Source organism: Eumetopias jubatus, unplaced genomic scaffold, assembly GCF_037043125.1.
Source record: "Eumetopias jubatus isolate StellerSeaLion01/CBP00866 unplaced genomic scaffold, mEumJub1_p1.0 scaffold_4, whole genome shotgun sequence".
NCBI classification, from domain to species: Eukaryota; Metazoa; Chordata; class Mammalia; order Carnivora; family Otariidae; genus Eumetopias; species Eumetopias jubatus.
In genome coordinates, this window is record NW_028274810.1 from 78,242,338 (window position 1) to 78,269,953 (window position 27,616).

The 27,616-nt window shown below is 43.0% G+C and overlaps 1 protein-coding gene and 1 pseudogene across 1 annotated transcript; one reads left to right on the forward strand and one right to left on the reverse strand.

The window, feature by feature from the left end:
* The first annotated feature begins 380 nt into the window (after window positions 1-380).
* Window positions 381-24,628, forward strand: MEAF6 (MYST/Esa1 associated factor 6). The gene is given in 7 exon segments (XM_088022499.1): window positions 381-502; window positions 1,710-1,825; window positions 4,839-4,926; window positions 5,075-5,120; window positions 16,292-16,484; window positions 21,868-21,964; window positions 21,966-24,628. Coding segments are annotated over 7 exon segments (861 nt in total). The 5' UTR covers window positions 381-412; the 3' UTR covers window positions 22,197-24,628.
* On the reverse strand, window positions 18,285-18,734 carry LOC148164542 (cytochrome c oxidase subunit 7C, mitochondrial pseudogene; annotated as a pseudogene).
* Window positions 24,629-27,616: the final 2,988 nt, after the last annotated feature.

Here is a 27,616-nt window from a genome sequence, read left to right on the forward strand (position 1 = left end):
ACAAAAGCGAGTGGACTGAGGGCTCTTCCGGAGGCGAGTCTTCAGGTTTTGTGGGGGAGAGGAGAGCGACGATGATATTCACGTTTCTGACTCGGGCAATTCGGCGGACAGTGCAAGTCATTCACTGAGGTGACTTGGGAGGAGGCTGGTTTTGGACAAGGTGAATTTGTAGTGTCTGTGACGCACAGCCGGCCGCGGAGGGACCAAAGGCTGCTAGGACCCACAGTGGGGCCCTTCACCGGTCCGTCCAGGCGGGGCGCTCGCGAGCCCGAGGACCCCGAGCGCGGCGCGGCGGCGCGCGCCTCCGGAAACCGCGCGCGCAGGCGCAGTGCGGCGCGGGCGCCCCCTGGCGGGCGGCGGCGCGCAGGGACCGCCCCCAGCCTGGCGCCGCCGCCGCCCGCCTCAGCCCAACATGGCGATGCACAACAAGGCGGCGCCGCCGCAGATCCCGGACACCCGGCGGGAGCTGGCGGAGCTCGTGAAGCGGAAGCAGGAGCTGGCGGTGAGGGGCCGGCAGCGGGGGCGCTCGGTGGTGGCTCCGCGCCCGCCCCCGCCTCCAGGCCCCGGCCCGATTGCGCCAGGCCGTTACTCCCGCGGCGCAACGCGGCGGCCTGAGGCCGGCTGCGCGTTCCGCGGCCCGCCGGCGCCACGGCTTCCCGGCTGCGCGACTCCGGAGCCGGGTAGCCGGGGCCGGGGGGGCGGGGCATGGAGCGGGGGAGGGGGAAGGGGCCGACGGGGGAGTGGAGGCGGGATGGCGCCTGGGGTGGGGGCTTCTGTGTGGGAGCTCGAGGGAGGCGAATGTCTGTGAGCTTTGGGGTTAGGGGCGGTTGTGTCCTTGGCCTTTGCTGGCTGGGTGAGGGCGGGCAGGTCTTTGGTCTTTGAGGGGTGGGTTCGGGCGTGTCTGGGGGGCCGTAGGAGACCGGTTCGGGCTTTGCCAGTGGGCTTGGAGGGGGTGGGGTAGGAGGCGAGTGTGGGAGGGGGACCCAGTCATCCAGTCTGGCCTTTGGAGGATGGAGGGGCGCATGTCCTTTTGAGGACTAGGAGATGTGTTGGATGGGGCTTTTGACGGGCATGGCTGTGATGTTTTGGGGAACATCTAGAAGGTGACAGGCGAGGGGAAAGGACTCAGTGCAGGGAATTGAGAACTGTGACATGCACCCAGGGTTCCAGACACCCTGGTGGCCGCCCCCTCCCCCCCGTGTTTAGGTTTGGGCACCGGGGAGGGCCATCTCACCCGAAGCTGCCCTCCCAGGTTTCCATGGCAACTGACAGCCTGGTGCCGGGCGTTCTCTCAGAGCCTGCGGGGAGGGGAGCGAGTTGGCGCTGGAAGGCTGCTCACCCTTTCCTCTCCCCAGTAGCGGTACCTTTGTGCGTGCGAGTGGAGACTGCTCACGTTCTGCCTGAGCGGGGGTTCTTGACAGCTGGGTTGCCACCAGCCGTCTGAAGCATATGCAAAATTTTGCACATTTTTCTGGAGACAGGCTCTATACATTCCCTTCTGTTCTCAAAGGGCTCCAACAAGACAGGTCTATGGTCTAGACGTCTTAGTCTGAAAACAGCCTTCCTCTCCCCATGTCTTGTCTTTGCAACCACGGTGGCTTATGTAGTGGAGCTTGAATGTGTAAGGCTAATATTCAGAGTTTGGTTTAGTCAGAATTAACGTTTGCATTTAAAACACATTACCCATTTCCTTATTTTTCATCTCGCAGGAAACACTGGCAAACTTGGAGAGACAGATCTATGCTTTTGAAGGAAGCTACCTGGAAGACACTCAGATGTATGGCAATATTATTCGTGGCTGGGATCGGTATCTGACCAACCAGAAGTGAGTGTCAGAAGCCTGTGGTGTTGGTATTGTGCCCTAGTAATTGTTTTTTGGACTATCTATGTTCTTGCTAGCAACTTTGCAGGGAGGCAGTAGTAAAGTGGTGGTGTGGAAAGCCGTCTGGGGTTCCACTTGGACTCTGGCTCAGCCTCTGCCTCACTGAGTAATCGTGGGCAAATCCTACGTCGGGGAAATAGGGAAAGTCGGGCTGGTGGTACAGGGTTGCGTGAGGCGTTAAAGTGCAGCAAATGACAATACCTGACATACCACTTTGTTAGTGTTTTCCATTTTTTAATTAGTCGTGAGTTTGACCTTTACAATATTTGCCACACCTGTGTGCTAACCATACCACAATTTATTTGGTAATAACTATTCTTGAAAACTATCTAAGCTTTTTGAAAATTTTCAAATTTGTAACGCTTCAAGTTGAAATAGTACTGTGCACACTTGATACCCTTCCCTTGCATTCATCAGTTGTTACCATGTAGCTACATTTGCTTTCTCTCTAATGTATATAAATATATACACACCTATATCTGTACTTAAAATTTTTAGAGGCGCCTGGGTGGCTCAGTCAGTTAAGCATCCGGCTCAGGTTATGATCTCAGGATCGTGGGATTGAGCCCCATGTTGGGCTCTGTGCTGGGTGTGGAGCCTGCTTAAGATTCTCTCTGTCTCTCTGCCCCTCCCCCTCCTCTCTAAATTTTTTTTTTTAATTTTGATATAATTACAGATACATAGAAAGTTGCAGCAAATTAGAGAGGTTCCATGTACCCTTCACCCAGTCTTCCCCAATAGTTGGATTTTATGTAACTATAGTAGAATATCAAACTCAGGAAACTGACATTGGTACAATGTGTATGTGTAGTTCTGTCACTGTGTGTAGATTCCTTTAAGCACCACTGCAATCAAGATACAGTATTTTATCACCACAAAGATCTTCCGCCTGCTACCCCTTTATCGCTATATCTTCCCTTTCCCCCACTTTTTTTTTTTTTTTGCTAATCATTTAAGTAGATAGCATGACACTTTGCCCATAATTATGTCAGCAGTTACCTCCTACGGATATTTTTCTTACCTAGCCACAATTATCACACATAGAGAATTAGCATTACACTAATAGTATCATCTACTATAGTCTTTATTTCAAATTCCCCTAGTTGTCCCCAACATGCTTTGCTGCCTTGTTTTGATCCATTCAGTGTTCATGTATTGTATTTGGCTGTTAAGTCTCTTTCCTCTCTTCTTTTAGGAGAGTCTCCTACCCTTTTTGGTGGTGAAGTTGTTCATGACGTTGTCTTGCAGAATGCCTCAATTCCATATTTTTCTTTTTGTGACCTCATGAGAGATCCTTTAAGGATTTTTGGAAAAAATTTTACATAAGTGATTTGTATGCCTGGTGTGTTGTTTACCTCTATTATACTGGGAGGCACATATGTCATATTGTTCCATTATTGGTACGAAGTTTGAGCATATGATTTCTCCCTTGTAAAAATTCATTTTTTTCTCATTGTAATTGGAGGCTATACTTTTAGACAGTGTGAATATATTGCTCCTCCAAATTTCTATTTAGTGGTTTTAATATCCATTGTTGATTTTTACCTGACTCTCTTAATATACTGCTGATTCTGATCCCTGTATGTGGATTACTGGCATTTGGAAAGAAGAATTTTCCCTTCATATCTTCTCTCTCTCTCGTTCTCTCTGGCCCTCTCTCTCTCTCTCTCTCTCTTTTTTTTTTAAGATTTTATTTATTTATTTGACACAGAGAGAGACAGTGAGAGCAGGAACACAAGCAGGGGGAGTGGGAGAGGGAGAAGCAGGCTTCCCGCTGAGCAGGGAGCCCGATGTGGGGCTCGATCCCAGGACCCTGGGATCATGACCTGAGCCGAAGGCAGAAGCTTGACGACTGAGCCACCCAGGTGCCCTCTGGCCCTCTCTTTACTATATTAGAGACCAATGGATTTAAAAAAAAAAAAAAATCAGTGTGTTGGAATCTAATGCTGTCACTTTTTTATTGTAGAGGCTTATTTTTTACTATGACCTTATTGAAATATATACAGAGAAGTGCATACATCATAAACATACAGCTTAGTGACCAAGCAAACACACCCATCATTATCATGTTCAGTGCTTGGTTTGCCCCATATGTGGACAGAGGGAGCCTCCTTGTGCTGATTCCTTTGTCTTTTTGACTTGACCCTTCAGTCTTCCAGCATTTTGTTGCTTTCTGTCCCAACAAGGTGTCTTAGACTCACCTTGTCCTTTTCTTATCCCAGAACTAATACCAGCCATTTCCTTAAGGAACCCTGGTTTGTTCTTTAATTTTTTTTTAAAGATTTTATTTTATTCATTTTTTTAAAGATTTTATTTATTTATTTGACAGAGAGAGATACAGCAAGAGAGGAAACACAAGCAGGGGGAATGGGAGAGGGAGAAGCAGACTTCCCACAGAGCAGGGAGCCTGATGCGGGGCTCGATCCCAGGACCCTGGGATTATGACCTGAGCCGAAGGCAGACGCTTAACAACTGAGCCACCCAGGCGCCCCTAAAGATTTTATTTTTTTAAGTAATCTCTAAACCCAGTTTGGGGCTCAGACTCACAACCCCAAGATCAAGAGTCGCATGCTCCACTGAGCCACCCAGACGCCCCGTGTTCATTAAATTTTTTCAGTTAAGCTTGCTTGACAGAAACATTTCATATCACTAGTCTGTGCTAGTTGTTTTTAAAAATATCAAAATAAATATATATTAAAATGACAGTGACTGTGAACTAACTAATGTCCCATAGTGGAGCACCTGCCATGTGTTGGAAACCGTTGCTATCTGTGTAGGCATTCAGCGTAAAGGTCGTTTTGGTCAATCCAAATGGTATGGAGGTATTTTCGTGTGAAAGTTGGTAATTTAAAAAAGAGAGACAATGAGAGAGAGTTCCTTACATGTGTCCTGGGCCATCCTCAGCTTGAGCCATAGATACAGCTTGGTGCTTATGAGTTTCTTGTGTGTGTTTTAGAAACTCCAATAGCAAAAACGATCGAAGGAACCGGAAGTTTAAGGAAGCTGAGCGGCTCTTCAGTAAATCCTCAGTTACTTCAGCAGCTGTAAGTGAGGTGGGGGGAATCTTTCTGTGGCCCATCGTGGAGGAACTCCTCAGTTAAATTTCTGCGAGTTTTCTCTTTCCCTGCTGTCTGAGTGCTCTCCGGAGGTCTGTGATAATTTTTCTAGTAATAGGTGTTTTTTTTCTTTTAGGCAGTAAGTGCATTGGCAGGAGTTCAGGATCAGCTCATTGAAAAGAGTAAGTTTATTTTTTTTACTTTTTTATTACTTTATTTTTAAGCTACAGTAGCCCTTATATTTAACTCCTATCCTACCTAGAAGTTAGGAACCCTTTTGAGTCTCCTTAATCATGTCTTTTTTTCCTCTTTTTTTTTTTTTGAGGGAAAAACTACCATGTCCTCCCTGCCTCTTCTGTCATGCAGAGGTTGACTCTAGCTGCTCAAAGACACAAAGATATGTCTTCATTGCTGATAAGTGTCAGGGAGGGTTTTTTTTTAATTTAAAAAGAAAACCTTTTATCATGGAAAATTTCAGACATATCTGGTAAATCTCCATGTCTCCAATTTAATAATTCTTAGGAAAATCTGATCCTGTGAACAGAATGTACTTGTGTATTCTTAAATATAAAACACAGAGTAGATAGTATTTACTTTGTAAGGAAATTGTATCATTATCTGTAGGTAAGCCATATAGTCTAATTCTATTCTAATGTCTAGTGATGGGATATAGATCTGTACATTTATCTTTCTGAGTCAGACTTTACATAGCTGTCTGTATTGGACACTCTTCCTGTGCACTGGGTCACTCTGAAACATAACCTGCTTTTTGTATTGTGGCTGTGTACTTCTTTCAGTTGGTATATCTTGTGGGATCCAGTTTTTGTGTTTGCGCTGGGCCAGTGATTTGAGGAAGAGGGATTTTGGTAGTTTGGGAGTTAGAACTACTTAGTGACTTTGATTATTATCTCTGTGTACAGATTTCGAAATATCTAGAAAATGTCTTCTAGTCATTTCCGCTCAGATATTCAAGCTCAGACATTTTATCTAAAACTAAACTGTTTTGTTTCCTTCAAAACTTGTCTGCTCAGTTTTTCTGTTATAGTACTTCTTTTCTCCCTCATTCGAAACTCTGTAGGCATCTTTGACTCCTTTCTGCCAACCTAATCAATTATACCAAGTCCTTTTGATTTTTCTTTTACTATGGCTTAAGTAAGTTAAATCTTATTTCTTTTCAATTAATTGCCACTTGTAGAATGTAGAGCTAGTATTATCTGCTTTCTGAGGTCATAAGACTGGTTAAGGAACACCCTGGACCTCACTTCTGTGAGTTGAGATGGAATGATGTCTGACTCCTCAGTTTTCACAAAAGCCTATAATCCTCCTCCTGGCTTGGTGGATGGTTCAGCATCTGGCTTTGTACTTAACTACCCACACAGAATGGCTGCACCTAGGTACCCGTGAGGCAAGGAGTCTTAAAGCCACAGCTTGCAGAAGCTTGGCTGAGACAAGCACTTATGTATTAAAGGTTTTTTGAAGCAGGTGTAGGCCATCCATTCCCGAGATCTTCCCCTTGAATTGAGTCACGTCCCTGGAATTTGTCATATTGATATTTCTTGGTCTTCCCTATAAAGTTGTATTTGATGAATTATATTCTGGTCCTGTTAAATGTGCTACTGTATTTATTGTAAGAGAATGTTGTAAATGTTTACTATCATTACTAATTATTATGATTTTTAGGAATAGTTGTTTTTCCTGAGGGGAGCCTGGGTGGCTCTGTTGGTTGAGCCTCTGGCTCTTGATTTTGGCTCAGGTCATGATCTCAGGGTAGTAGATTGAGCCCCATGTTGGGCGCTCCACTCAGCTGGGAATCTGTTTCTCTCCCTCTGCCCCTCCCCTGCCCCCGCTTGCACACATGCACACTCTCTCTCCTTCTCTCTCAAATAAATAAATCTTAAAAAAAGGAATAGTTGTTTTCCTTGAACAGCTAGTTGGTTTTTACTGAATATCTGATAATGGACTGTTTCTTTGTATAGGTGCTAAAATGTTTAGTGGTTCTCCTCTAGGAAGCAAGTATTTATAGCGTGCATTTTGGGAATGACTCTTAATGTTGCATCCAGCTTACTTTTCTTTTTTATTTATTTATTTATTTATTTATTTATTTATTTTTTATCCAGCTTACTTTTCTATTCCTCTTTGTTTTACTTGTCTCATTTTAAATTTATTTTATTGGATTTTATTATATGAATCTTGGTAAACTGCTTTGAATTCTTTTTAGAATAGAGAATTACATAAATAGTGAAGTTTATCAATTCAAATGGTCAGAGCCCCTTTAAAGTAATTCTGTTGCGTTCTGTCTGTTCTGTCTTACCACCTGTCATTACCATTTCCTCCTGCTGTTCTTTTTTTAGAGGAGGGTGCAGAGGGAGAGAGACTCTCAAGTAGACTCCCTGCTGAGTGCAGAGTCCAATGTGGGGCTCCATCTCAGGACTCTGAGATCATGACCTGAGCCAAAATCAGGGGTTGGTTGCTTAACTGACTGAGCATCCTGGGCGCCCCCCCCTTCCTGCTATTTTTTTTTTTTAAGATTTTATTTATTTATTTGACAGAGAGCACAAGTAGGTAGAGCGGCAAACAGAGGGAGAGGGAGAAGCAGGTTCCCTGCTGAGCAGAGGTTTCCCCATGTGGGGCTCGATCCCAGGACCCTGGGATCATGACCTGAGCTGAAGGCAGATGCTTAACTGACTGAGCTACCTAGGCACCCCTCTTCCTGCTATTTTTAAGAGTTTATTTTCATCTTGGTTTTTTGCAGTCAACTATAATGTGTCTAAGTATGAATTTCTTTGTAATTATCTGGGTTGGGTTTCATTGGACTTCTTGAAATGGTGGCTTAGTAATTTTCATCAGTTCTGGAAAATTCCCAGCTATTACCTCTTAAGATACCTCATTTGCTCTGAGCTCTGTCCCATCTCTTCTCCTACTCTGCTTACATGTATGTTAAACTTTCTCATTGTATTCTTTATGTCTTTTATTAGCCCTTCCATGTCTTCTGTCTTTGCCTCTAGGCCACCCGACAGTTCACTAAATCTCTTTTCAGTTGAGTCTGACTTGCTGGTAAACCTTTCCTTGATTTTTTAAATTTTTTTACATTTTTAATTTCCAGAAATTCCACTTAATTATTTCTAAAATCTATGTAATTTTTCAGTAGCTTTCTCTGCAATTATTATTAAACTTTATTTCTTTAAGCAGAGTAAGCCCAGTTGTTGTATATTCTGTGTTTAATTTCAACCTCTGAAGTCCTTAAAGATGTGTTTGTGTTGCTTCTGCTGGTTATTACTCATGAAGTCTAATTTCCCTGTGTGCCTGGTTTTTTTGACTGTGTACTGCTCATTGTAACCTCAAGTATTTATAGAATAATTTGAGGGGGAAGATGAAGGTGCCATCTTCGAAAGACTTAATGTTTTCTTCTGCTGGGTGTTTAGACCCCATTAAACCAAGTTGAGGGCCCCTGAAAGACCCAGCTGATTCAAACCAAGCTTTAATTCCATCAGAGGAATGGTCTGCTTCACCTTTTGCTCTTTTTCCTTTGTACAGAATCTCTCCAGTGTCTCAGAATTTCTGTATAACAAATCTTGCAGAATGACTCCTGGTTCTTGATTTTTTTTTTTTTTTAAAGATTTTACTTATTTATTTGACAGAGAGAGATACAACGAGAGAGGGAACACAAGCAGGGGGAGTGGGAGAGGGAGAATCAGGCTTCCCGCTGAGCAGGGAGCCTGATGTGGGGCTGGATCCCAGGACCCCGGGATCATGACCTGAGCTGAAGGCAGACGCTTAACGACTGAGCCACCCACGCGCCCCCTGTTTCTTCATTTTTGATGGTGATGAAGTACACATTCTTTTCTCTCAGAATTTTGAGTGACACATTCTTAGATCTCAAGGATTTTGGAGTTCAAACCATTCTGAAAATTTTCTTTAAAAATGCATTACTTTCTGCTAAAGGCTTATGTACCCAAACTAGAATGATAGAGTGGATTAGCACGGTCCCCAAAGGGGAATTTTATGCAAATTAGTGAAGCATTGTGTGTTTTTGTAAGAAGAATAAAAACAAACAGGCAGATTTTATCCAGTTTCCTTTAAAGGATCAGCCTAGTTTCTGCTGTTTGTTTTATCAGACTCACCTGAAGCTTTCATCAAACAGATCTTTCCTCAGCATTTATATCATTCCAGTGGATAAGTAAATGGCTGCATGAAGCATTGTTGGATATCTTTCTTTCCTCCTTTAAAGTTTTTGTGCTGATCAAAGTTAGTGCTTTGGCACGATTCAGTAGGTGTTTTTTGTTTAAATGAGTAGAGTGTCTCATTTGTCGGTGTATTATACTTAATAAAAATCTGGCATTCTTTACTCTAAAAACAAGTTTCTTACTTATATGTCAGTGAGAAATGAACTTAGGTATCTTTTCCTGGTGATAGCATCATAGGGTTGACTGACTCGCTGCTGCCCTTTGGGGTGTTGTAACCCACCTCTTTTGCTCTCACTCCTCTCCTGCTTTCATGAACCAAGAAGAGACAATTATTAGGGTGCCTGGGTGGCTCAGTCAGTTAAGTGTCTGCTTTCAGCTCGGGTCATGATCCTGGAATCTCAGGATCGAGCCCTGCATCAGGGAGCCTGCTTCTCCCTCTGACCCTCCCTCCTCTTGTGCTCTCTCTCTCTCAAATAAATAAATAAAATCTAAAAAAAAAAAAAAAGTCATTTATTCCTACTTTGTGGTCCAACTTTGTATTTTAACAGTGTTTAGTCTCCCTGGCTACAGTCCTTCTTATAAACCACTTCTAGCCCAATAATCCTAAAACATGGGCTTGTACAGAGAGCTCAGGAAACATTCATTGTTTGATGTCACTTCTCTGTTTAGAAATACTCGATGACTTTGCCTTATGTCCTGTTAGCAACTATTTTACGGCAAATTGTCTATTGTTTAGAATTTGATTTGCATGTTTGTAGATCTCAAGGATATTGAGACTTGAACACTTGCTGTGTTCTAGATACTACTCAGCCACCTGCATTTATCTCATTTATTCCTTAAAGCTACTTCTTGAGGGATAGGTATAGATTATAGGCTCCTTGAAAGTGGGAAACATTGCCGTAGCTCCAGTGTTGACCCCAATGCCTTGTCTATAAGGGATATTCAGCATAGAGAAAGATTTCCCATTTTACAGATGGAGAAACAGGGTCTGAAAGGTTAAGCAACAAGTCATCTTTTAACCATCTCACACTGTCTCCGTAGGTCAGATCCCTTAATCTGACACTCACGGCTCTCCTTATGCTGTCATACTGTCATTTCTCAAGCCATCTGCTTAAGAGATGTTGTTTGATTCATTTGTCCCAAATGTACCTTGTGTTTTCTCTCTGCGCTTTTGCTTGTGCTATCTTTTGTACCTATTTTGGCTTCTCATTTTTCAAGGTCCAGCTTAAATTCCACCTCCTCAGTGAAGCTTCTCCTGAATAATCCACTCTTTCTTCTCTAGCTCCCGTGATACTTAATATCCATATCCGTCCTTTGGGACATCTGTTACTGCCTGGGATGTTACCGCTTCAGAGAAGTAGCGCGGTGGATTCTCCCTTCATAGGGCTTTGATTTGATTTACACTCTTTTGTGTGTGTTTGCTCATGGGTGCTTATAGAATATGACGGACTCATCCATTTACTCAGTACTCCCATAGCCGCTGGTCCAAAATGAGGAAATATGTTGGTTTGGTTCATTAATGCCATTTAATAGAATTGCAATGCAGGCAGAATTTGCTGTGTCTAACTTACCTTTCTTACTTGTCTCCCACCTTTTTGGTTCATCTGCTCTTCCTGTGCCCAGCCGCTACTCAGTCCTGTGCCCCTTCTGTCACCCTGTCTATGATCCAAAGCTTTTGTAACCTCATGCTCCGTCAGCCTGTTCCCTCCCTAACCAGTGCCTCCACCATTTGCAGTTTTAGAGATGACATTTTTACCTACATAAGAACAGGACGGGCTATCAGAGAAGGCTGTCCTAATCATACTTCTCCATTTTAGACGCATCTTCTTATATTTTGCTAGAGTTTTTTTTTTTTTATTAGAAAAGTATTATATTCTGATTGTACTAAGTCAAACTATTTAGAGGTGAATATGAGACAGGTTAATTACCTTGTGTTCTACTTCAGCCCCAACGTTCTGAGGGTAACCAACATTAACAGCTTGATATCCTAACACATCCTCCTGGACACACACACACGCAGACACACAGAGTTGGGGATTTTTTTTCGCTTGGAATTTTAGTTATGTCATAAAGGGATTTTTTTTTTTTTAAGAAAGAAATTGGATCTAACAGTACATATTATCTGCTTTTTCACTTATCACATATGCTCCTGCAGGTTGAGTGCATCCAGAGAGAAGTGTATAGAGTAGTGATGAAGAGCGTGGGCTTTGGAGCCAAACTATCTTTGAATGTGAATCCTGACTCTTTCCCTTATTAGATGTGTGACCTTGGGCAGGTTTCTTAAACTCCAGCCTCCTCAGTTCCCTTCTCTGTCAAATGGTCATCATAGTGGTAGAGGTTTCTGAGGGTTATAGGTAAGATCTATTTAAATTGTATAGAACAGTGCCTGGCTTCTAGTAAGGACTGTTAGCCATTGTTATAATCTCACATTCTTTTCAAAAGCTGAAAATACCCAGCAATCTGGTTGTGCCTCCCCTCTTGGTGAGTATTCACACTGTCTCCATTTTCGCCACTATAAACAGTGTTGCAGTAAGCTTCCTTGTACACTAGCTTGTTTGTAATGGACTTTTTATTTCTATATGATAGTGTCCCAGAAGCGGCATTACTGTGTCAAGGGGTGATTTTCGTAAATACAGCACAGTGGTATAGTGGGAAATATATATTTGGTCTTTGTCCCCTGCTCTGGCACACAGTTCCTAAAACCCTTGGAATCTCCAGAGTGATAAAATGACTGGCATACACTGCATACAAAAGAAATTTTTGAATGCTTGAGTGCCTGGGTGGCTCAGATGGTTAAGCATCTGCCTTCAGCTCAGGTCATGATCCCGGGGTCCTGGGATCGAGCCCCACATCAGGCTCCTGGCTCAGCGGGGAGCTGTTTCTCCCTCTCCCTCTGCCCCTGCTCATGCTCTCGCTCTCTCTCTCTGTGTCTCAAATGAATAAATAAAACTTTAAAAAACAAAAAATTTTTTGGAATGCTAATGGAGATGACTGAGGGCTGAAGGCCCCTAGATGGCTTCAGGATGGGGGCTTAGAACTTTCAGCCTTACCTCAAACCTCAGAGAGGGGAGGAGGGCTAGAGACTGAGTTAATCACCAGCAGCCAATGACTTAATTAATCATGACTGCATAAAGAAACTTCCTTAAAAATCCCCAAACTATGGGGCGCCTGGATGGTTCAGTCAGTTAAGTGTCTGACTTTGTCTCAGGTCATGATCTCAGGGTCCTGGGATTGAGCCCTGCATCAGCCTCCTCCCTGTGCCCCTCCCCCCGACTTGGGCACATGCGTGCGCGCTCTCAAATAAAACCAAAAAAAAAAAAATCTAAACTTGAGCTTTTGTTGGTGAATGAAAAGGGGTGCTAGGAGGGTGGTGTGCTCAGAAAAGGCATGGCAGCTCCCCGCCCCTCCCCATACCTTGCCCTGTGCATTTGGCTGTTGCTGAGTTGTAATCCTTTATAATAGACCATTAACAGTAAATAAATCGTATTCCTGAGTTCTTGGGGCTGATGGACCTTGTAGCAAATTATGAAACCTGAAGAGGGGGTTTAGGGTACCCCTGATTTATAGCTCGTTGGTCAGAAGTATGAGAGGCCTGGTATTTGAAGTGGGGGGGTCACGCTTGTGGGACTGAGCCCTTAACCTGTGGGTCTGCCCTAACTCTGGTAATAAGTGTCAGAATGGAATCAACTTGTTGGTGCCTGGAGAATCAGGGAATTGGTTTTTGGTTTTGGAAAACACCGTAGACTTTTCCAAAAAGAGTATCACCATTTATCGTCCTAGAAGCATAGTTTGGGAAGGCCTGTTACAGATATTATCAAGATAAACTACAGGAAAAAGTGAATACTTTTGAACTCTCTATTAAAGGGAGTTTTTGAATCTATACAAATAAAGAAGGTAAAAAATAAAAACAAACCCCTGTGTACCCATCACACTGCCCCAAATCCCAGGCCATGGTCAGTGCCCTCTCCATACCCGACCTACTCTCACTTCTGCCTCCTGTGTCACATTGAAAATCCTAGACATCATACCATTTTCTTGTATATTCATGTTTCAATATGTATCTCCAAATGATAGGTTTTTAAAAATTGTGGTAAGGACACTAAAAACAGGGGCACCTGGGTGGCTCAGCTGGTTAAACATCTGCTTTTGGTTGAGGTTATGATCTCAGGGTCCTGGGATTGAGCCCCACATTGGGCTCTCCACTCAGCAGTGAGTTGGCTTCTCCCTCTCCCTCTGTGATCTCTCTCAAATAAATAAAATCTTTTTTTTTTTAAACAACATTAAAACAAGTTCCACAGGATTTTTTTTTTTTATTTTAAGTAGACTCCACACTCAGTGTGGGGCTTGAACTCACAACCTGAGATTAAGAGGTGTGCTCTACCGACTGAGCCAGCCAGGTGCCCTGACTTCCACAGATTTTTAAGTGCCTATATAGTATTGTTAACTACTGGTACAGTATTGTACAGTAGATCTCTAGAGCCTATTCATGTGTAACTGAAACTTTCTACTCCCCATTTCTCCCTCCACCTGGCAGCCACCATTCTACTCTCTGCTTCCATGAGTTTGGCTATTGTAGATACCTCACAAAAATAGAATCATGCAGTATTTGTTCTTCTGCGACTGGTTTATTTCATTTAGCGTGATCTCCTGGTTCATCTGTGTTGTAGCATAAGACAGGATTTCCTTCTTTTTTTTAAGGCTGAATAATATATTCCACTATATATACCACATTTTCTTTATCCATTTATGCATTGATGGACATTTAGGTGGTTTTCACACCTTGGGTAATGTGAATAATGCTTCAGTGGACATGGGAGTGCAGGTATCTCTTCAGAATCCTGATTTCAGTTCTTTCGGATAAATACCCACGGTGGGATTGCTGGGTTATACGGTAGTTCTATAAGCGATAGGCTCTTACCACTATAATCACACCAAGGATAAAAACCCCTAAACAAAATATGTGTTACTATTACATTTCTTTTTAATGCTGAAGAGTACTCCATTGAATGGATGTACCACATTTTATTTTATTTTATTTTATTTTATTTTATTTTATTTTTTAAAGATTTTATTTATTTATTCATGAGAGACAGAGAGAGAGAGAGAGAGAGAGGCAGAAGGAGAAGCAGGCTCCCAAGGAGCAGGGAGCCCGATGCGGGACTCGATCCCAGGACCCTGGGATCATGACCTGAGCCGAAGGCAGACGCTTAACCATCTGAGCCACCCAGGCGCCCCTGTACCACATTTTATTTATGTATTCATCAGTTAGTGGTCATTTGGCTACTAGGTATAATACTGCTGTGAATATTCATGACAAGTTTTGTGTGAACCTGTTTTCATTTCTCTTGGGTATATACCTAGGAGTGGAATTGCTGGATCATTTAGTAATTCTGTCCTTAGCCTTTGGGGAACTGCCAAACAGTTTCCAAGGTGGCTGTACCATTTTATATTCCCATCAGCAATGTATGAGGGTCACATATTTATATATTTTTTCTTGTTAGGCTTCCTGTGGTTATATCGAAGAAACCATTTGCCTAATCAAATGGGTTCTAAGAGTTGTATGTTTTTAGCTCTTACATTTAGGCCTCTGATACATTTTGAGTTAATTTTTGTGATGGTGTGAGATAGGGATCCAACTTCATTCTTTTTTTTGAGAATGTCCAGTTGTCCCAGCATTATTTATCAAAAATATGATTCATTGAATTGTCTTGTCACCCTTGAAAGCCATTTGACCCTAACTGTGAAGGTTTATATCTGGACTTTGCATTCTGTTGATCTATATGTCTCTTCTTATACCAGTACCACACAGTCTTGGTTACTGTAGTTTTGTGTAGTAAGTTTTGAAGTTTATTTTCCATTTTTTTTTAAGATTTTATTTATTTATTTGATGGAAAGAGAAACAGCTAGAGAGGGAACACAAGCAGGGGGAGTGGGAGAGGGAGAAGCAGGCTTCCCGCTGAGCAGGGAGCCCGATGCGAGGCTCCATACCAGGACCCTGGGATCATGACCTGAGCCGAAGGCAGACGCTTAACAACTGAGCCACCCAGGCGCCCCTATTTTCCAATTTTTATATGAAATTGGTTTTCCTGAACCTTTAGAAGCATGATTCATCAGCATACTTTTTCTGGCTTCATAGCTATAGAGCTCCCTCTTCTGCTTTTTAGGGACCGTCTCTTTCTTTTACTTTTGTACTCATATGCAACTCAATTTGAAATCCCTTCCCAGCACTTTGTAATACAGAGATATAAAAAGAAGAAAACTGGTCCTTGGTCCTGTTGTCCACATAACCCCTTTTGACAATTTCTAGAAACAGATAGTATACAAAAAAAAAAAAAAAGAAAGAAACCATGTACATATTTGGGCTCCTTCAGTAGTTGAGTAAAGTAAAAGTATTCTTCTGCCCTTACCTATTATGGTTTCAAGAAATTCCTTTCAGGAAAAAATAGGTATACATTTACCAGATTATATGTAATTATTCTTAAAAATACATATTTACGCAAATTGTTTTTGGATTTGCTTACTTAATATATATAATATGTGTCAGTTGAAGAATATTACTACCACTTTTTAGATACTATTTTTTTTAAGATTTTTATTTATTTATTTGACAGAGAGAACGCACAAGCAGGGGGAGGGGCAGGCAGAGGCAGAGGGAGAAGCAGGCTTCCATGGGATCATGACCTGAGCCAAAGGCAGATGCTTAACCGACAGCCATCCCGGCGCCCCTTAAATACTATTCTTAAGATTTCTCAGAGTAATGGGGCTTCTATCCTCTTGAGCCCCCTTTCTTGATAGACAGGATTCCTGTGTGGTTTGGGGAAGGAACCCAGGCTTCTTGTATAATTATTAATCCCATTAGTGGGTTTGCTGTTTAAGTGACCTTTATGCAGCCAGGAGGAAGGACTCCTGCTTGTATGGTCCCATCCCCCAGCTGTCCTTAGGTAGGTTGTTTCTGGTTACACTGTTTCAGATTACTTGTGTTTCCGGAACTCTGGTAACTTTGATGCTTTGACTGCACATGTCTTCTCTGTCAGTTAGAATGTATGGTCCTGGAAGATGGGAAAGCATCGCTTTTTTTATCTATTAGTGCTCAACAACATCATTCCTGGCTGACGGACTGCCTGGGGAGTGCTGCTAATGCTTCTGGGACTTGTGTTTATTACCTCCAGGGGAGCCGGGAAGTGGGACAGAAAGTGATACTTCTCCAGACTTCCACAATCAGGAGAATGAGCCCAGCCAGGAGGACCCTGAGGACCTGGACGGATCTGTGCAGGGAGTGAAGCCTCAGAAGGCTGCTTCTTCTACTTCCTCAGGGGGTCATCACGGCAGCCATAAAAAACGAAAGAATAAAAACCGACACAGGTCAGTGGCAGGGACCCCCACCTCCCCACCCTGCTGCCCCGCCACCCCCACTCCCCTGCCCAGGGCTGCCATGACTGTTGCTGCAAAGGGACTTCACTAGAGGAAAAATTCGTCAGGATTGGTGCCGCCTTTCTGTTGCAGATGGGGAGAAATTGTTCTGGTCCAAATGAAACAGGCAAAGTTTTCTCCAGTGGAGGAATGGGTGGGCATTAGAGTAAAAGTGAAGGAAGACAGCCTTCTCACTGTTTCTAGTGTAGAAAAATTTCATTCCATAAACACTTTGTTTAATATGATGAAGCTAAGGAGGAAAGGGGGAAGTCTGTAAAGTTGGACTTGGAATATGGCACTAGTACATGTTTGGAAGCTGCCAAGTGGGAGAGAGTCTTTTGCTCCTAATCCTGGTCCCTGCTTACACTTAACTCCCTTGTGGGTGGACAGAGCTGATCTGACACGACTTTCTTCCTTTTAAATATAAGGTGTTTGATTGTTTATGATTTCTTTGTTTTATATATCTCTGCAATATGGTGATTTCACATATCAGAGAGGAATAATATAAAGTCTATATTAAGACATGAGAGTACCTTTCTAGATAATGTTTGTCCACTGTGTGTGTTTTTGTTTTTGTTTTTTTACAGTGCGTAATGAGATAGGAATGACATCAGTGGACAGAGAGGTCAGGTGTCACCCAGAGAGGATTTTAGCATTCACTCTGCCTGGGGTTTGTATGATAATACCAGGGCCTATTAACTCAGATAATTGGAAATTACACAGCTGTACTCAGAGAGGGTGATACATAGCTTCTAGAGTGAGCAGTCTTGCCCTGACCTCAAACTTCCTTCTGGCAGGCATGAAAACCAGGTGTCCATAGGCTGGCTTTTGTCCTGCTCCTCTTGGGAGCTTACATACTGAGGTGAAAGGGCGCAAGCAAGGAAGGGACGGGGTTCCCTGTCCTCCAGTGCCCTTCTGGGCTGGGTTGCTCTACAGACCTGTGGGATATTCCTTCACGCACCCAAGCATCCACGATGTTAGCTTCGTGGTTATGGCACATGGGGATAATATAGAATGAACTTGAACTGGCTTAGCCTCCTAGGCATCAACAGATTCTCTAATTCTTGTAAGAATTTTTCTTGTCAATGGTGGTGGTGGTTTTTAGACTGCAGAAATAGTATTTCCTCCAAATAGTGACCCAAGATCACTGCTTAACACTTTCCTGCAAACCGAAAATCACTATGCCAATCTCATGACTGCAGTAAGAAATAGCAAAAATTGCACATCTTTTTTTGTGTGTAAGGTTATAGGCTGTTTGATCACTGTGGTAGGACTAATGCTAGCTTATCACCAACAGCAGGGAACCAGTATTACTCTTAAAATATTTTTTCAAATTGTTAAGGTAATTAAATGCCATGCTCTGTGTTGCTTTTGTTAAATTCACTCCAGTGTTATTTTAAAGTAATTATTCTTTTCCTGTTTCACAGTGTCTAGAGTAGGGGGACAATTCCTTGAAGTTTCTGGGACATTTTTTCCATTAGTCATACAATAGATAGCTACTGTTTATTGTAGGTGATACTTTCCCTTTTTTTTAATGCCATGATCACCTGACTGATAAAAGGGAATTAGGCATGAACTTAACTTCCTCCTGTAGGTTTCTAGTAGATTTCCATAGGAACAGCACTTCTTCCTACCCTTTTTTCCTCTGGCTCCCAGAGCTAACTCCTTCCAGAAAAATAGAAGGATTTATAAAGATCTTGGATGTTACTTATTGCTTTCACAAATGGTGTTTTCTTTTTTTTTTTCCATGCCATAAGTTTATTTACAAACATATTGAGTATGTTGAAAACAAGAGTTTGATCCATTTTTCAAAGAGACTGCATCTCTTAAAATGTTCCTTTTCACATCTGTTTGATGGATTAATTAAAACATCCTTATTTCTTAAGCAGCTGATGATGTCTTACTATAAAAAAGGTACAGCAAATCCAGATCCAAAGTACAAAGTCATCATAAGTAGTAATCGCCACTTGTTTTCCACTGAAAATGGCAAATTCTTCCCTGGGCCTTCCTCATAGTGGCTCCTACGGGCCACAGAGGTTGTGAACCTCCGGATGCTCTGTCCCAACATGGCGCTGTTGGAAGTTCTGCCCATAAATGGTGTTTTCTGTTTGGAAAGCAAGATCCTTTTGTCATCCCACTGGCTTAATATCTGGCTGGCCTTTTCCCTTGGCCATAGGTGCCTACATACCCGAAGGGGGCAGAGTGAAGCTGATTTGCCTTCTTTCTGTATAAAAAGGTTCAGTGCACCAGAGTAGCATCTCAGGGGCCAGTGAAGGTTCTCAGATTCCTGCCATCTTCAGTAAGGAAATGTCCAAATCCCTTGTCCCCGACTCATGTCTTTGTGGCTCTTTCAGATCATGGGAGGATGGAGCACTTTGTTCATACATATTTGTACATTTGCATTCAGTACAGTCCTTGTTTCTCCTCCCAACTTGCCATGCCCCCTCAGATAAAGTCAGTGGTAAATTATTTCAACAAATGTCTGAATTCCTACTGTGTGCCAGGCACTGTTTAGGGGTGAGTAAAGCAGATGGAAATGAATTTGGTACTGTAGCAAAAAGGAATAACTTACGGATTTGTCCTCTTGAGGAATATGAACATTTGTCAAATAATTTTTAGCATTCATACATGATCACAGTGTTCTGAATTCTTATATTTTACATGATATCTGAATAATAAGTCCCAGTGCCTTTAAAGAAAAAAGTTGAAATAATAACTTATAGTGGCTCTTAGAGGTTTTTACTAATTCACAAAACTCTAGAATTCTTCTAGGTAGTTTGTGACATTTTCATTAGGTACAGTCTAATTTGCCAACAAAATTAAGTTAGGCTGAAAATTAAATTTTTTTTAAAAGTTTTATTTATTTTAAGTAATCTCCACACCCAACGTGGGGCTCGAACCCAACCTGGAGATCAAGAGATCTCTTCTGGCTCTTCCAACTGAGCCAGCCAGGCGTCCCTAAAAGTTAAATTTTTGATAATTCCTCAGATGACTTAAGTGAGGCAGTTGCATAAGAGATACTGAAGTTACGCTTTCTTCCAGCTTCACTCTTGCAGACATGGGCCAGGAGGAAAATAGAGCATTTTGCATATTGTTTTAGCACCTGTCTACAGTGTGAAAGTTGTTGGAGCCAGCCAAAGAGCTGGTGTCATGCTCAGGGTTAATGTTTGCTTTGGAGGTCTGCCCACACCATGGCCTGTTAGCAGCGATATCCTCCTAAACAGCCTCCTCCTCTGCATTGTTCCCTTCCAGATCCCTGAGGCTCAGGTGCTGGTGGATGTCAGCTGTCCTTTGTCTTACTAGGGGGGCTGTAGATTTGGGTGTTCTTAATACTAGCCCTGGCATAAACAGTTACCTGCCATCACCAATTCAGGGGCAAAGTGATGTGACCCTGCAGTTTTCTGGAACAAGACTGTCACCAAAGTTTATTCATTTGACCCTTGGCTTTCTAGGATGAATGCTCTAAAAAAAGAGTCCCATGTTCCCTGGACATTCTTAGAACTTATAACTTGAGTTAAAAGTTGCAAAATGTTTTCTTTTAAAAAATGTATAATGTTTTTATCTTTTGTGTTAGTCAAAGTGTATTGTGCTGATTTGTTAGTACTCTCTTCAAAGCACCCTTTCAATATATGACTAAACCCTTCTTTCTCTATTTCTTCTAATGCCCTATTTATATTTTTCACTATAATTACGTATTTTAAAAGTTCTAACTCTGAATCTGGCAGCTAATAAATGGCCTGCAGGTACCTCATTTTCTAATGAAATAACTTTTCCTTTCATAGTCTGTTCTTCTGATACAAAACCCAGTGAGGGAAGGGACTCTCCCAACCGCAGAATCTTTGGTGCTTTGATGTTTGAAACTAAGGCTTAAGATTCTTAAAGCTGATTTTGTTTCTACGAATCTTGCTAGGGTGGCTAATCGACTAATTTATTCAATTAGTATATTAATTTCTATTGCTTTCTTCCTTTCAAATGCTGCCCCTCAGCCCGTCTGGCATGTTTGATTATGACTTTGAGTAAGTTTGATTTGAATTAGTATTTGTGCTGTGTTTTTTAGTGTGTAGAGACCAATATGCCTTTTTGAGACCTTTCTAACCCATAGTTTATCTGTTTAATTGTAGGTATGTATATTAGGTTAGGCTGGGAAGTTTTTTTTAAAAACAGAAAAACGTGATGGAGGTAACATTTTATTTAATAACTTAAGCAAAATTAAGTAAACTTCACTTTTATGCATTTTAATTTCTTTAAAAATAGATAACCTTTAATTCACATTTAAATTGATTTCGTGGCTTTGCTTCATAAGGAGATTAATAGTTTAAGATCTTGATATTTTGGTTTGGAAAGATTTAAAAATTGAAATTTGTTTAATTTCTTTTGTGTTTCATGGCCAGAAATACAAACTCCTAGTCTCTTTCCTGTTCTTAATCATTACGTGTCTCAGTGATTATCAGTGATATAGTTACAAAGCTAACACATTAACATAGAGCATGCCCTCTTAATCCAATCTCTTTAACGTATAGTTTTGAATAGTTTTAAAATTATATGGCTTTCATAACTGCTGTATATTTCTTTTTGTCATCTAAGTTTGCCTTGTGGCGAGAGTATCTGCTTATGTTTTTAAATACTTGCTTAATAATATCTGGGTAAACAACTAAATATGACATAGTCTAATGAAGAATGTGGGTTTTACTTAACCAAATAGTCTTTGTTATAGCTTGTGCCATATGCAGTAGCTGATTCCTGGCCCCTCTTTCTGTAAATTAAAATGCAAATATGTTTTATCTTTTCTATCGCAGGATTGATCTGAAGTTAAACAAAAAACCACGAGCTGTAAGTATCAGCCAGACCATTTCAGAGAGGCTGGTGATTTTGTAGATGATTAGAAAAATGTGTTCGTCTTCAGAGCTGAGTGTTCCTAATCTCAGGTTACAACTCTCATTTTAAAGGCTGGGAAGGGGGGTATCCGTTTGGATACACTATTATTTATATATATTTTATATTTATTTTTTATATTTATATAGAGAGAAGGGTCACACATTTTTACTGAAGAAAAATTCCCTTTGATTAAAGAATGAATTGTTACTACTAGTTGTTTTTATTTTTGTTTTGTTTTTGATTGGTGAGCTCAGGGGACCTAACAAGGGCAGAACTGATGTTTCGGTCCCTCTGTGGACTTGGAAGACGGGACGTTTTCAGATGTGAAGTATTGTCTGTTGCATTTGAAGTAGAATCTTTGGCTATAGAGCAATCCCCTAGCAGGGTTGTTAATGAATTTCTTCTTAAGTTCCAACTAATGTTCTGAGAGTAAGTTGGGACTCTGTTTTTCTCTCTTTAGGACTATTAGAAGACTCATTAGTGCAGAAGCTTCCAGGCTGTAGAGCCCTGCTTCCCTCCTCCAACCTCACAAAGATACATATCCCTCACCTGAGTGCGCGGCCATCCACCTCTGCTTTCCCAGACCCAGTGCCTGTGACTCTGAATAGTCTGTTCTGAAACGTGGTGACAAGTCATTTCTGTAAGACCACATTGGATCATTTACTGTGTGTCATTTTTAGTAACAGAACTGCAAGAAGACCAAGACATGGTTATAATTCCAGCAAGCATTTCTCCCTTCTTGGAATGAATGTGTCCCCCCAAACTGGCTGGCACCAGCTTCATCTGTGATACCCATTGAGAAATGTTCTCTGGTTTTGTTTTATGCTGAAGGTAGAACATAGGTCACATTTCAGAGGGAGGCTGTAAATATTGGGCATTTTCTTATTTTGTTTGTGTTTTATTATTTTTCTATTGTTTTTACCATCTTCTTTTCTTTGGGGACTTTTTGTAATGCCGTTGTACAGCTCATACCTTCCTGCCGACATATCTGATCATCTGCTTCATGCAGTTGCCAGTATTCTTCACTGAAAATAATCTGGTTTACCATAAAGAAAATGGAGAACTTGGCTCTGTGTTTTTGCAGGGGGAAGGTAAAGAGGGTTTATTTAATAATTACCTATCTTAAATCTTTCTGCGTTGGAGGCAGTTTCATGTTCAAGGAACAGGAAAAGCTGAAAAACCTAAGTTTAAATCAATCCTTTTAAAATAGATATTTTTATTCTTTTATATAAATAAAATTTCGCAGGTGTTGACTTCTCATGCTTTACTTTTAAACTTGAGATTGTTTTTTCACTTATTTTATTTATTCGTAGTATCATGCCTTATGGAAATTTCTTCCTTTTTCCATTTTTCTTTCTTTGCTGGTATCTGCCTGATTAAACATTGCTCTGAAAATCATTAAGGCATATGGAAAGGCTCAACATTGCACCCAAAGCTGGTAACGTTACGGAGTTCTGGAGCAGAGGGAGAGATAGGATCTGCGAGAGCTGGCGATGCCCAGCAGACCCCCTTCCTCACAGGGCTGGCCAGGCTGGGGAACTTGCCGATTTGTTGAACTGTTACCTGCCTCTAGAGTGGTGCTCGATCTCGGCTGCTCATGGGAGTCATCTGGGAAGCCTAAGGACCTACTGATACCTGGGTCCCACCCCCAGAGACTCCGGCTGGGGGACAGTCTAGTGACTGGGATTTCCGTCCAAAGAGTCCCTGGGATTCTGATAAGAAGCCAGGTTGAGAACCACTGCATGAGGAGTGTTTGATTGAAATCCTATGTTGCGAATCAGTCTAGGGGTTAAGATTTGGGGCCCCATCTTTCCTTTGATGCTGTCTAGTCATAGTCCTTGACTTAGGCCCATATCTTTGTTAGAACAAATATGTTCCATTGTGATAATATTGGTAGAGCTGAATACGGATGGTGTCTGTTAGCAAAACGAGTCTACCTTGTCAGATGTGCAAAAGCTTTCACTCCTGTTCTCAAATAAACTTTTTTTTTTTTTTTTGGACTCTGTGGCTAATTAGATGTCTTTGGTAGCAGAACTCTAATGTCAGGGTTTTTAAGAAAATAGTTTCTTATATTTAGATTGTTCCTTAAAAAAAGAGAAAAACAATTATAAAGCTAAAAACCATGGGGACCAGAAGACATCTCTTCCCTCCTTTGTCAGTTTCTCTCCTTTCCTGGGAGAGAGAAGTGGGGCTTCCTGTGGTCTCCGTGGCCTAGAGGAGAGCACAGAGCAAACCTGAGAATATTTCTCTCATAGTTTGACATTTGCTTGAGATCTGGTGGGATTGCTCTTAAAAAGCTGTATTATGTAAAAACATACCTGTGTATATGAATACACACGTATGTCTGTGATCATGGTTAGAGGTAGGCTGCTTGCTTTATACTTATTTTCTCTGTAAAGTTTTCAATCATTGATTAAGGGACCTCCAAAGTTTTCCTGTAAGCTGGCCACAGACTGAGGATATTTAAGTCTCAAGAGACTGCTTATGTTCTCTAAATTGGGGAGGTTTAGGCAGAAACCCCAAGAGATGCCTACCATGCTTGTGATATTTGTCACTTTGGTTGTTAACTAAGTTGTCTGACAAACTTACACGTGACCAGTGACCCTGCCAGAATGGCTGCCAGGACCCCTTCTAGGCAGGCCTTCACCTGATTATTGGGGTTGGGAATAGTATTTTGCTTTAGGCCTTTAGCCTTCTCATCTCCACAATGGGAAGAAGTTGTCCTTCGCTCCTGTTGGTGGTTATAAGACATTTAAAAAAATCCAGGCCCTTGGAAGTTCTATTTCATGTCTTCTTCTGGGACGATGGTTACTGTACATGGCTCCTGAGGGAGTCTTAAGTATGCTTGCTCTTCCAGGGGCTGAGGAAATCGTTTATTTTGTTGAAACGCCAAATGTTCTAAATAGCATCATACCCTGCAACGGAAGATGGAGAGCAGGGACAACCCGCAGAGGAGAAGACCAGCAGCACTGTGGGGCCAACGGGAGGGCCTGAGAGGGAAGGGCCTGTGTGGGCCAAGAGCACGGGCGTTCAGAGCTGCTGTCCGTGTCTTGGGGGCCTCCGGAGTGCTTTGAGAAATGGAGCCTTTGGGTGCTCTAGAATAGTCTGTAAGTATCCTACAAGGAGGATTGTCGATACCTTGACCTGTGTGATAAATAAGGGAATGGAAACAAGTATTTAAATGGCCTAACTTTGAAAGGAGTAAATACGCTGTTCTGAAACACTGCGACTTAGTTTTTGCTTCTATTCTGACTTCTCTGCCCCTCGGCCTCGCTCCCAACTACTGAGGCGTGACTGCGTGTAAAAATGCACGTCTGCAGCCCGCTGCCAGGGCCACTGCACGGGGGCCGAGTGGAGCGTGCGCGCGAGCGTGCATCTTTGTATGCACGTCCTTCCCCGGCTGCTGCCCTGCTCGGGGCCTGGGAAGGTGCCTGAGGAGAAGGCACTGGGCCTCTCATTCCTGTGTTCGTGTAAATGTTACTGTGTCTGAATTTTCCAAGTGAATTGGGTTCAGGATTGGAAACAATTTTCACTTTGGAACACTCCATCTGTAGAGTAAAAGTTTTCACTGCTAAGATGGGCTGTGGTGTTAATTCCGACCCCTGCTTCAGCGCAGGGCGGTGGTCCCCAAGGAGGAGGGTGTGGAGGATGGCCCATGGCTTGGGAGGGGGTTGAGGGGGCACATATCAGGCCTTCAATTTGTATGTATTTTCTGACTTAGCCTTTTTTAGTTGTCACTTTGTGTTATATAACATACATAAATATTCATTAGTACATGTAGATACTTGATAAATAAACGTTAGGTTGAACCACAAGCAGTTGCTGCACTTCAGCCGTTTTGATCTTCAGAACGGGCATTTATCCTGATTTAACAACATATATGTGTTGGGGGTGTGTATGTTCTCAGTGTTTACTGTTCGTGGACAAGAATAGCCTTTGGAGGCCCTAGCTGCTAGAACCCTCCTCAGATTCCCCACCCCCATAACTTATTTCTGTTCCTTAAGGAGGCGTTAAAAGATGCAATTTGAATAAATAATACATGCAAATGACATATATTCAAATAGTATGGGAGCATTACGGTCAATGAAAAAAGTCAGTCCAGCCATCCCTCAGCACCCAGTTGTCCTTCCCAGAGGCGGTTCCTTGCGTGCCCTTCCAGAGGAGCTTTGAACACATACGAGCAATATGCACACAGGCATGTGCCTGTTACAAAAATGGAAGCATACTTCTTTCACCTGTAATACAGCTTAGAAAGTGTGCCATAAACGCAGCTTAGAAACCTCACTTCTGTTGGCTACCTAACATTCCTTTATGTGCGCACACCACGATTTACTGAACCAGTCTTGGTTTGCTGGTTGAATGGCACCAATGCTGTTTTGTCTTCTTTTGCCATTTTGGGCAGTGTTGTAGTGCCTTACATTTCGCAGATTTGATTCTTAGTGGTGGGCCTGCTGAGCCATATGGGATGTGTTAAAGGGTTAAAACATGGATCTCACTGTGACTTTATTGCCCAGATCACTTTTTAAATGTGAATACTTGTGTCTTTTCTCCCTTTCTATTCCTTCTTATTTCTCCAATTCCTGAGGACTTTTCTTGGGTAATTTGTTACCCATAACATTTGGAATTTTCTGGAGCTTTCAGCTTTGCAAAAGGCAGGACTGATGCCTCTGATGTTGCTTTCTGGGGTGCAGCTGCAAATGCCAAGAATTCCCATTTTAGGGGCACCTAGCTGGCTCAGTCCATGGAATGTGTGACTCTTGATCTCCGGGTCAGGAGTTCAAGCTCCACACTGGGCGTAGAACTTCCATTAAAAAAAGAACAAAAAATAGCAAAGAAAAAATTCCCATTTTTGCCTTAACACTTACATATTACTCTCTTTAGAGTCTTGTTTTCAGATCCTATTGAAGATGCTTGTCTCTAGGCACTTCATTCAGGCCAGTGCTGACAGTTGTACCGGGAGGGGCCAGCAGGTGGCAGGCAGAGCCCCACAAGCACCCCTGGCCTTTAGTGGGGCTCTAATCTGGAGAGCCACAGGAATCAGAGCCCTTGGCCCCTTCCCAGACCCAGCAACGTGCCCAACCCGGTGTGGGGTGGGGTGGGTTGCCTGATCTTTTTCTTCTACCTAGTTTTGCAGCTGTTTCTTAGATGGGTGAGCAATTTAATGTGGCCAGTACCTGCCTTGAGATGGCCTTCAAAAGGCCACATCCCAGGATGACAGCCTGGGGCCTCCTCCCCATCCAGGAACTAGCTGGAAGGATTTACATACCATGGCCTGGGATGGCCTGAGTTTCCTTAATGGTAGAGCTCTACTTCCTGTCTCTTCAGCCAAATCTCCCACACCCTTCCCATGAACAAGGAGGTCCCCAGAACAGGCTCTTACTCACCACCCTCTACTCCACCCACTCTGCTATGGTCTGGGGGGGGTGGGGGGGGATGAGCCAGAGATTTGAGAAGCCCTGGAGCAGAAGTGCTAGGGTCCCAGGACTGCCTTATTTGGGGGGCAGGAGCCTTTGGGGACCAGCAAGGCCTAGGGCGTGAGGTGCCAGCTACATCCCCCCCAACTCTGAGCTCTGTGCCCCACTGAACCCCAGTTTCTGGCAGAGACCTGCCCAGCCCCGCCTTCAGCACAGGGGTCCTGCCCTTCTGTGTAGGGCAGGAAGTGGCAGCAGTGGTGGTCAGCGGTGGCCTCTTCACAGTCACTGCTCCACACCGCCCTGCAGGGGACCAGCAATGTTTGAGAGGTCAGCAGCACTGGGGACGTGGGGCCTGGGAGAGCCACTTCCCTGGAGCCTCGGAGCTCTCTGGCTCCTCGTTGAAATTCCCCAGACCTTTAGGGACCGCTGGGTTTTCCTCCGGCGAGTGAAGTGGGATGGGGACAGAGTGGGTGGGGACACCCACGGAAGGCAGTTTCATCCATGTGGGGCCAGTTCGTTCTCTGCCAGGGAGGCCAAGGTTTCTGTAGTCCCCCTGTACCCCCAGCACAGGGGTTAACCTCGCAAGAAGACTCGGGGTCAGGCCCCTGCTGGTGAGGGCCCCAGGGTGAGGTGGGGGCCCTGCGGGGGTTGGGGAGGGGCTGGCAGGAGGCCATCCTCTGGGAGCTCCCGAGGATCATTTCCCAACAGTGCAGGGATTTGCATACTCACAGGTTTCCCCATCAGCTTCTCGGCTCCTGGAACCAGGAAGGCAGAGGAGGAAAGGGCACGCAGGGC